Raw genomic sequence first — 11810 nt, 5'->3', positions numbered from 1 at the left:
TCTACTCCCGTAAGGATTTACACCCTCGGAAACCCTGTACAGGGTCGCTATGGGTCGGAACCGACTCGACGGCACTTAACAACAACAACATTGTGAGGTTGTTAAGTGCTGTCAAGTCAGTTCCGACTCACAGTGAGCTTTGTATAGAGTTTTGAGGAGCATTTGGTGGGTTTGGAACTCTGAGCTTGTGGTTATCAGCCAGTGCTTTTCCTACAGTGCCCACAACAGTAATTAACGATAGAAAGGAGAGTCTGTTGTTAAGTGCCTTCGAGTTGATTCCAACTAATAGCGACCCTGTATAGGGTTTCCAAGGAGCAGTTGGTGGGTTTGAGCCATCAACCTTGCAGTTTCCAGTCCAGTGCTTACCCTACAGTGCCACACTAAGACTCCAAGGACAGCAGAGTGGCGGTGGTTGTGTGCTGTGGAATCCATTCCGACTCATAGCCACCCTGTCTGTACAGGGTTTCCGTGGCTGTAAATTTTTACGGGAGCAGAAAGCCTCATCATTCTCCCACAGAACAGCTGGTAGTGTTGAACTGCTAACCCTGAGGTTAGCAGTCTGACTTATAACCACTACACTACTAGAGCTCCTTCAAGGACTGCAATTATTCTGAGGCCCCTTGTTCCAGCTCAAGTGTTTAGTCACCAAGGCTCTTGGTTTAGCTCACTATATTGTGAATGTTCTATATTTTTCTCTATTACATGGAAACAGGCAATTTACAACACTGTAATTGGATAACGATATTTTAGGTATATTGTTGTTAAGTGCCGTGGAGTCAGTTCCAACCCATAGTAACCCTATGTAGGGTTTCTGAGAATCACTTAAAAAAGCAAACAAAAAACCCTTCTTGCTTATTTATACTCCAGTGTATCCCACAGTTTTCTTTTAATCAAAGCCAGACAAGAGAGACTTATCACTATTATATTCCAACGCATCCTCAAAGTACATACACAGACTTTCATATTCCACAACATGAAAATGATATCCATGTGGTTCTAAACACATTGGTAAAAGTTAGCATAACCTCAGATACTTCGGTATGTTTTATGGCTAAATAAATGTCAAATATTTTGATAGTATATTTAGATTAAAAATATTTTCCCAGGTTGGAGCTGATATATGCGGATTTAATGAAGATACAAATTATGAACTTTGCCTGCGCTGGATGCAACTTGGGGCATTTTATCCCTTTTCCAGAAACCATAATTCAATAGGAAGCAAGGCAAGTAAAAGCCAATTTTAAACTTTAACAGCTATGTTCAGTAGTAACTTGTAATGGAAGTTAGGTTTAGAAAATTCAGTGTATATATATGCATTAAAATATGAATAAAATCATCTTTATTTTCATATACTTTAAAAAATGCTTTTGGCTTTTCAAAAATATACATGTTATTTTTATTAAGAGATTCAGGACAACTATAATATATAAATTATTGAGTGGTAAATATCATCTGTAAACTTTCACCTAAACCACAATAAAATGTTCAAAAAAAGAAAGAGACAGAAAAATAACAAGCAATATTGGAGAAATAAGTTTTCTAACAGGTATTATTGGAAAAATGCATCATTTATAATCTCTAAATAAATGAAATAAAAATTAAAAGACACATTACGTCTCTTTAAATAACCTGTGAACAACTTCTCCCTTTATAACACAAGATAATAGCAGACAAAAACATTGGCAATTTTCCTTAATTAGTAGTTCAATAATCTACCAACTTCGAAGTTTATGCTTTGATGGTAGACAGATGTGATCTGTTACAAGATTCTTCACTCTGGAGGCAGAATCAAGCAGGGTACTAATTTTATTTCTCAGTAAAATGACACGTCTCATCATCTGTCTTAAAGAGAAGGTATAGTAATGTTATCTTTCATTTAGAATTAACTTGAAACTTCACTGATAGGTGAGAATGCAGGTTGCTCACTACATGATTGTAAGCGTTTTAGGATGTGGTTCGTTTAGAAACAACTCAGTGGTTCCCAGTTGCCAAGATTGCCAATGATTGCCTCTCAGCAATAATTCACTAATTGAAAGAATTTCATATAGAGACATATTCATAAACTGTCTGCTTCTCCCTAATCTCCCTAAAAAGAAAAAGTTAACACTTAAAAAAAAAAATCACACTTGAACTAATAAGTAGATTGAAATATTTATCTTTTATAGGAACAAGATCCTGGGATATTTGGAGAAAAGTTTGCTTCAATTTCCCGTTCTGCATTGTTGATTAGATACACATTGCTGCCCTACTTATACACCCTCTTCTACCATTCTCATACCAGTGGAAGTACAGTGATCCGAGGACTAATGCATGAGTAAATAGCATTTATTCATTTACGTATTTTTAATGTTACATTATCTTTTTCTAAACTGTATTTTTTTAAAATCATGTGACTTAGACTAATTATTATGTTTTTAATTATTTGTTTTGTTTTGTTTTCACCTTCATCAAGTTAATATGCGTCTATCCTCTTTTACCCTGTTACCTCTAGTAGTTTCTTTTAAGTGTGGAAACCTTTTGTAGCAATGGTCTCATACAACCTTTGTTGTTTTTTCACTCAGCATAATAATGTTCTCCCCCAGGTTCTATGTAACTATGCAACATTAAAGAGTAACAGTGAATCTGCAAAGTGCTTCATAACATGGATGAACCTGTAGTAAATCACACTGAACAATTGTTGTAGTCTCATTGGGTGTTATACAATGTGAATCCTGGAAGCGTGTGTTCTTCTATGAAAGGAAATATTTGGTGGATGAAGAAATAGGATAATTAAAATAGGTTTAAGTTTTAGTTCTCAATGTGATTAGAAATAATTTACAAATAACTTTAAAGTAGTTAAGAAAATAGTTTTTACCAATTAGCATAAAATAAAGGCTGTGTCTGGAGTTCTGGTGTGGTGCTATAAGATAAGCACTGGACTGTAAGTTCAGTTTGAACCACGAGGTCAGAGGTTCAAACTCACCAGCTGCTCCTCAGAAACCCTATACAAGGTCGCCATGAGTCGGAAGTAACTTGCCAACTGACTATCTAAATAGTGTAGAATATATACAAGTAAAAAGGATGAAACATGTCCCTGCCAGCAGGTTACTGTGAAAATAACAAAAATGTAATTTTTTGATATGAAACAAGTACAGCGTAGAACATTAGATATTTACCTCCTGATTTCATGGCATAGGCTACAAGATGCTGTTAAAATTTAAGAAAAGTGAGGTTGATGTGAAATGAAATAGGAACAGCTGTGTGAAGGAGGTGGCATGCGTGCTGGGATCTAAAGGCTGTTGAGAGTGCAAAAAGACAAAGAGAAACAACAATAAAACAGCAATTTATACAACATGATTCCTCTAGTTTGTCCTTAGACTTAATGCTCATTTAGTCTTTGGTCAGGTAAGACAACTGATGCCAATTGTTTCCCTTATGATTAGATTTTTATTCCTAAAACACTACTCATAGCCTAAATCTTTCTGTTTTGATCTTTTTTGATCTTATTGGTGTTGGTCATCATGAACCAGGGTTCATACAAATTAGTAGCTGAATAATATTTTAGCTATTTTTACAATACTATTTTTATTCAGTTAATGATTTTTCACCTTAAAAATCTAGATTTACATCAGATCCTCAGACTCACGGAATTGACAAAGCATTCCTTTGGGGATCATCTTTAATGATTACTCCAGTTCTTGAAGAGGCAAGTACTAACATTTTACATAAGTACAATGTGGTTATTTACAACAGTTTATATTGGTGCTATTTGATACTTAATAATAGTCAAAACTTACCAGATACCCCTATTTTCTTACATCATTTTCCTTCTTATATTTGAAAACAATATATTTATATGTTTATTTTTCTTTATATAAAATGTTGGGTTTTTTTTTTTATTAAGTGCCATCATGTCAGTTTCAACTCACAAGGACACTTTATAGGCTTTCCAAGGAGAGAGTGGTGAGTTTGAACTGTCTGCCTTGTGGTTAGTAGCTCAGTGCTTATCCTACAGTGCCACACCAGGACATACTCCATGTTAAATACATCTGAACAATGTAAATATATGTTTTTGCACCTCAAAACTTCTGAAGTCAGTCTCAAGGTAATTTTCAAAAATAAGATATTAATATATCTTTCAAAAATAAGTATATGGCTATGTGAAAAAGAACAGACAGAAGTTATTTTTTCATCTACACCAATGTAATGGGAAGGAATCCTATTCTGAGAACATCAATTGGTTCTAAAAAACCCAGATTTCTGATCCGATCAAAATCCCTTTTTATTCCTTCTCCTTTAGGTAGCTGTCTTATTCATATTTTTATCACAAAGGGTGAGATAAAGTTAATGAAATCTGGGAGACGTGGGACTGAAAGTCACATGCAGCATGGTGAACAGGATGATTATCATGAGGATGATTTGTTAACAAACCCATGATATATGTGGGGGCCCAATATTAGGATTCCCAGAGGCAGAAGAATTGCTTTCAATCCTGCCTGCTTATTATCTTAAATTTGTCTCACTTTGAACTTATCACAGCTACACACAGAACTGAGATTAGGTCTTTATAGAATTCTTCAAAGTAAGTGTTTTCTATATTTCTGGATTGTTTTCAACTTCATCAGGTGTTCCTATTAGTTTAAAAAGAGAGAGAGAGATGGGTGGACAGGAGAAGGAAGAGGAGATGTGAGTTATTGGGATCTTAGCTGAGCTTGTACCATCAAAGACATTATTGGTTCTAAAAGAACTGCTCAGTGTCTTGGTGTGGCATTTTGGATTAATGCACTGGACTGAAAAGTTGGTTTGAACTATAAGGTCCGTGGTTCAAGCTCACCAGCTGCTTGTTGGAAAACCTATACAGGATCGCTATGGCTCATAACTGACTCGACACTTAACAACGACAACAAGGGACTTGCTAACCACCAGGTCTGTGGTTCAAACTCACTAACTGCTGTTTGGAAACCCTATGCAGGATAGCTGTGAGTCAGAAATGACTCAGCAGCACTTCAGAAAAGTAAAACGGAAAACAAGGAATGCTTTATTTTGGAAAGAAAACATTGTTTAAAACATCTTTTTGCCTAAATGTTTAAGTATGGAAACATCAATTTATTATTTCAATATAAAGCTTTAGTGTGACACTGTAGGATCAGCACTCGATTGAAAGGTTGATTTGAACCTCAAGTTCCATGGTTCAAACCCACTCCTCAGAACCACTATATAGAGTCGCTATGAGTTGGAACTGTCTTGACAGCACTTAGAAACAAACAACAACATAATGCCTAAGAAGAAGCTCTGGTAGTATAATGGATTATGAGTCAGACTGCAAAGCAAAAGGTCAGCAGTTTGAAACTACCAGCCCGTCAGCAAAAGAAAGATGAAGTTTTCTGTTCCTGTAAAGATTTGGTGGTGGTGGTGGTGGTTGTGTGCTGTGGAGTCGGCTTTGACTCACAGTGACCCTGTACAGGGTTTCTGAGGCTGTAAATCTTTACGGGAGCAGAAAGCTTTATCTCTCACCCACGGAACAGCTGGTAGTTTCGAACTGCTGACCTTGCAGTTCGCAGCCCAATTTGTAACCACTAGGCTAACAGAGCTCCTTACAAACCTTGAAATCCCTATGCTATGCATTGGAACTGACTCCACAACACATAACCACCACCACCACCACCACCACCATAGTGCTTAAGGAAAGTGCAATGGCTCCATAGGATAAGCACTGAACTGAAACCACAAGGCTGACAGTTCAAGCCTACCAGCTGCTTAGCAGCAGAATGATAAAACTGTTTGTTCCTGCAAAAATTTACAAGCCTCAGAAACCATATACAAGGTCACTAGGAGTCAAACCCACCTCTATGGTACTTAACAACAACAGCATGATTAAAGGATTCCTGATGTGGCAATGACAGATAAGCGCTAGACTGCTAACCTCAAGATGGTGGTTCAAATCCACCACTCTTTGGAAACCTTATACAAGGTCACTATGGTACTTAACAACAACTGCATTAGTACTTACAAGTTTATGGAGTAACTTGCACAAGACACCTTTTCAATCTTCACAAAATCCTTATTTGCCAAATGTAATTTTCCTCTTCTCAATATCTTCCTCAGGAATTACCTTATTGTAGAAGATTCTGTGTCTAGATTAATTTACTTTCTGAAAAAGATTCTTCTTCTGGTACTAAAAAATTGCTATATTAACTTTGTAAAATGTTCATTTAAAAAACACACAGATTAAAAAAAATAATAAAAAAATGCATTTTTGGTGAACCCAGAACACAGATTGAAAATATAACGTTGTCATTCATCTCAGAAGGCTGTACGTAACCTGTCACAATCTACAGTTCTCTCCTCATTCCCCATCTGGTGCTGAAGTCACGATCTCAGGAATTCTTGCTATCAATTATCAAGCAACAACTACTATCGTTTTTACCTTTGAAAAATATCTGTAATCTCTCCAATTCCCTCCATCTTTATTTTTACTACTCTGTTTTATGTCTGTCATTGCTTTCCTATAAAAGTCTCCACCTCAATTATCAGCTTCCCAACCTGCCACTCAACTCTAGCTTCTCTACCTTTCCTCATTTTCATAGTGGTATTTTAAAAGTGTAGGTCAGACCAGCCTGGGGCAGCTAGAAGAACAGAAGATACTTCTTGAAAGAAAGACCGACAGGAAAAATGCAAACAATATAGGCAGTCTGACTGATTACTACAAGAACAAGCAAGTTGCTTGCCCAGGAGACATCAAGGCAAGTGGTCGGGTCCCCTCAGGGCAAACCCCCTTCCAAGACTAAGACTCAATGGGAATATATGAGCAGACATGTGCTCTGATTGGTGACCAAATTCATCACCAATAAGGGGAAGTGATGGAAAAATAGTAATGAAACTTCAAGCTTAGCCTTACAACTTTCAATAGACTCCTGTGAACCCAGGTGGAGACCTGGTTGTCCAGCAGTGTGGCAAGACCTGGGGACTCTTGGGCCCAGAGTCAGTGACATAGCCACAGAGGACTAGAGTGGAGAGTGAAGTGTCCATCTGATAAGAAGAGAGGACATATGCACAAGAACACCCACACTTGCAGATAATACCCACTTGACCTGGCTTCAATGACTGGATGATCAGAGCTCAACTAGAAGAAGAGAGAAGAGGAAAAAAAGAGTACTCTGATACAATTTGATGAACTTGACCTACACCTATGGATGCAGTAGCTCAAAAGAGGGAACAAATCTTTATAGTGAGGATCATTCCCACCCCCTCCATACACAGAGTAGACAGGGATGGGCAACTTGGACATTGGCTACCCAAAAACTGGGGGCTACAAAGGCAAGAAGTGACTGGTAAACAAGATTTCAAGAGGGTTAATGCGCTGAACTGCAAAGTTGGTTTAAATGACAAGGTAAGCAGTTCAAGCTTACCAGCTGCTCCTTGGAAGCCCTATACAGGGCTGCTATGGGTTGGAACCAACCTAATAACACTTAACAACAATAACTATGTGACTATTTAAGTCCTGGTATGGCACTGTGGGCTAATGCGTCAGACTGTGAAGTCGTTTGAACTGCAAGGTCAGCAGTTCAAGCTCACCAGCTGCTCCTTGGAAACCCTACACAGGGTCACTATGGGTTGGGATCGACTTGACGGCACTTAACAACAACAACAACATGGCACTGTAGGATAAGTACTAGAACACAAAGTTGGTTTGAACTGCAAAGTCAGTGATTCAAACTCACAAGCCTTTCCTCAGAAACCCTATACAGGGTTGCTAGAGTCGGAATCAATTCGATAGCACTTAACAACAAGAACAATATTAGAATGAAAAATATTAGTATTTTGAAATAAGACAGCCCCTGGGTTACAAACGGGATCTGTTCTTAACTGTGTCTAAGAATTTTAAGCAACTGGAACAGGTTATTTGATTTTAGAGCCAAAAAGGAAGCTGGTGGAGCAATGGTTAAAGTGAAGTGTTGCTAACTGCATGGTTAGTGGTATGAACCACCAGCTGCTCTGCAGGAGAAAGATTTACTAGTGGGCTTTCATAAAGATTTACAGCCTTGAAAACTCTGTAGACCAGTTCTATCTGTGCCTTTGGTGGTGGTGGTGGTGGTGGTGGTGTGCTATGGAAGTCAGTTCTGACTCATAGCCACCCTACATAGGATTTCCTAGGCTGTAGATCTTTACAGGAGCAAAACACTCATCTTTTTCCCATGGAATGGCTGGGTAGTTTCCAACTGCTGAGTCATTGTAAATCAAAATTGATTGGACAGCAGTGGGTGTTTTGCTTTGTGCAAGGGAAGTCTCAAAGCCTTTTCAATGACTTTAGAACTATACATGCAACAAGTAAAGGTGATTGTGATGAAAAATCTGTTCTAAGCAGGGGTTGTTTCAACTACTTCACAGCTAGGGCAATTACATAAACATAAAATGGATTTTGAGCAAAACAGCACTGCCCTACTCAAAGTTGGTGTTACCTTGCTCAAAGATGCCAATGCCTCCCTCAAACATGCAAACAACCATTACATTTTGAATATATGTGGCTTTCCAGAATACTGACAATAATCCAATCTCACACATTAGGTTCCTGAAAGAGCTTACTACACCTCCATCGAGTCTCCCAATCCAGGACTTAAATATATATATATTTTTTTTTTTTTTTCCATTTCTGTTGTCATGAGGAATCACCCAAATTGTAAATAATCATGTCTGTTTATATTTTGATTTGTTGGACATGAAAGAACAGGTTTGAATTGGTTTGCAGCCAAATAGGAATTACCTATAACAGATGTTTGTAATCAGGGACTGCCTGGGTTTTGTCTATGTACTTTTTAGTAATAGTCATCAAAATTCCATAATTAAGTCATGAAATATATTTTCCAGGAGTTCATTCATGCTTCATAAAGATTCTCTTACTCTACTGCATAAACATATATGCATTGACTAACACTTGGTTTTTAATGCCAAATTATATAGGAGTAGATTTCCAGGGAATCTAATGTATTTTTACTGGAATATTTCAATTTGTCTTAAAAAGTCAAATTTTTCATTTTTTTGCCAAAGGGAGCAAAGTCTGTGAGCGTGTATTTCCCCGAAGCATTCTGGTACAACTTCTATACAGTATGTATTTTAGATATTTTATTGAAAATATATTATAAACCCATTAATTCAATAATTTGAATGGTATCTTGTTCACTGTTTCTTTTATAAGACTTGTAGAGCCTTGCGTTGTTTAATTATGATGACGATTCTTTGCCAAGCCATGTATGTAGAATTGTTTATTCTTGCCAAATAGTAGCAATTGGGCCCTAAGTATATTAGTGAATATTTAGTATGAGAGGTAAGATAACATTTTGTAGAAGCAGTGTAGACATATAAGCATTTAAATTCTTAAAAGTAAATTAATTCTGTAAGTGATATTTCTTTATAGCTGAGTGTAACAGAGATTTTAATTCCTGGGTCAGGCACTTTCCCTGAAAAGAAACAGAAACCCATTCAAACTAGCTGAAACATGGGGCTTAAATGAACAGAAAAAGAAAATTTCATGGAAATCAAAGAACAGCAAGTTAAAAAAGCACTAGATTTCATAGATACTGGAGCTAGAAGTTCTTATTTCAATAGCAGATTTATAAAATCTCAGATTAGTATTCTGCCATTAGCAAGACTCAACATTCCATGGATTTGCTTTTATTTTACTGACAAATTGGCTTCTAAAAAGTCTCCACTTGTCATGGACTTTGGGGCCTTAGCAAGAAACATGAGGGGGTTTCAGAAAGCTCATGGAAAAATGGAATTAAATAATAATGGAATGTTTTCACCGATTTTTGGAAACCCTCTGTTATATCTTTATATATCCCTATGATAAATGACAGGTTCTTTCCATACTTTCTAGTTTAATTATCTAGCAAAATGGTATTATTAAGCCATCTCATCTTTTCCACCCAGAATATATCTAGTCTCTTCCTATAGCCTGGGGACTGGGGAGGTGATTAGAGTATGAGAGAACTTAATGTGATATCTCAATTACAGAGTTTTCACTTTAACTGAGTTCGCTTTCCCCATTAAAAAACATGTTTTGATGAGATTAGCTAATCTAGACTCCTGGTGTGGTCTGTAGGTTCAGCACTGGACTGTGAACCACGAGGTTGGCAGTTTACACCCACCAACCGCTCCTTGGAAACTGCAGACCCAGTTGCTCTGAGTCGGAACTGACTCAAGGCACTTAACAACAACAACAACAACAACAACAAAAGAAATAAATTTTGACTATAAACGTATACATTTGTAAGAAAGAATATGTGTTCTGTTATAAATCTATTAGTTGTTACTGGAGGAAGTGGCATTAATAATTCTCCATTTCAGCAGTCAGATTATTTTAATATCTTAAACAATTAAACAGTTTTTAAATTATATTCTGCATAGTGCTTAAAAGTGTCCATAAATATTTTAGTTAAATTTCATTTCTTAATAAAATTTAACTTTAAAAAAGATCACATGAAAGTATCATCATACCAAATTTTGGAGCTCAACATTCTTATTAACTGATTCTTGTCTGACTTTTTAGTAAATAAATGTGGTTACAGAAATAAACTTTGGAAATAAGAGTATACTAATAAATGCTGCTTTTATGTGTTTGAATGATGTGGAGTTCTAAGTAAAATGTTTTAAAAATAAACACTGAATTAGACATTTTATGTCACCTTCCTGTTAGTAAATTCTATGGATGCTTTGTTGAATTTAAACAGAAGTTTGGATATCTGCTTCCCATGCCTACTGTAATATATAACTTAACAGTGTTGTAATTGGAGAAGTTCACTCTGGTTTGTTGTGTGTTAGGGAGATCAAGTACCACCTTCTTGGCAGAAGACGTTTGTTGAAGTTCCTGCTCCTCTGGATATAATTCCTCTTTTCATTCGTGGAGGGGCTATTCTGCCAATACAGGCTCCAGCAAGAACAACGGAGCACAGGTAAGGGGCCTATTCTATAAATTAGTGATTCCATCTCCTTGTTGTGAACTTGCTTAGAGAATGTAGTCTGAAGAGGGACTCTTTGTACGCAGGACAGTGAGAGTGACAGAAGATTGATTTAATCTTGGTTCAGTTGTTATCTATGGTCTCTGTGTGTGTGTGTGAATTAGTGTATGTGTTTATGTATTAGTGTATGTGTATGTAAGAGAGAAACACAAGAGAGAAGGGGAAAAAAAATGGGAGTAAGAGAAGTTAGTAGATGATATTGTTGTTCAGTCTCATTGAGTTTAGTTTCCACTCATAGCAACCTTGTATATGGTTTCTGAGATATAAATCTTCATGGGAGCAGACAAATTCATCTTGCTCCCATGGAGAAACTGGGAGCTTGAACTAACAACCTTGTGTTTCAAAGTCCAGTTTTTATCTGATGGCACCACTGAGCTACCCAGTAGATTATATTAGGTTTGACCATTTGATCCAATTGCAAGTTGTTGTTGTTATTAAGTGCCATCAAGTCAGTTCCAACTCATAGCAAGCCTTTATAGGTTTCCAGGGAGCAGCTGGTGGGTTTCCATGGCTGATCTTGTGGTTCACAGTCCAGTGCTGATTTTACAGCACTACACCATGAGTTCCAAGATAGCCTTCCCTAAATATCCTTCTACTATTGTCTGTAAATTGGAGTCCTGGTGTGACTCTGTATGATAAACACTGGACTGAGAACTACAAACCTACCAGCCATTCCCATGCAGGGTTGCTATGTGTCAGAACTGATCCAATAGCATTTAACCATTGTTTGGAAGGTAGCTAGTGATTTTATGATATAGGTTAGGTCAGGGTCCCCCAATTTTTTTAAATTTAGGTTGCATTTAGTCATTTTTCTCC

At 37.0% G+C, this 11810-nt stretch overlaps 1 protein-coding gene across 1 annotated transcript in view; it reads left to right on the top strand.

Moving 5' to 3' along the window:
* The window catches only part of LOC102837339 (maltase-glucoamylase, intestinal-like), a 202228-nt gene that overhangs the window by 129506 nt on the left and 60912 nt on the right, over window positions 1–11810 (top strand). Inside the window, exons 12-16 of the mRNA XM_006865343.1 lie at window positions 1107–1223; window positions 2166–2314; window positions 3601–3685; window positions 9025–9081; window positions 10798–10928. Coding sequence (XP_006865405.1) covers window positions 1107–1223; window positions 2166–2314; window positions 3601–3685; window positions 9025–9081; window positions 10798–10928 — 539 coding nt within the window. The remainder of the gene's footprint in view (window positions 1–1106; window positions 1224–2165; window positions 2315–3600; window positions 3686–9024; window positions 9082–10797; window positions 10929–11810) is intronic.

Source organism: Chrysochloris asiatica, unplaced genomic scaffold (assembly GCF_000296735.1).
Source record: "Chrysochloris asiatica unplaced genomic scaffold, ChrAsi1.0 scaffold00077, whole genome shotgun sequence".
Taxonomy (NCBI): Eukaryota; Metazoa; Chordata; class Mammalia; order Afrosoricida; family Chrysochloridae; genus Chrysochloris; species Chrysochloris asiatica.
The sequence above is the reverse complement of the archived record's forward strand: the minus strand, read 5'-3'. Positions and strand labels throughout refer to the sequence as shown.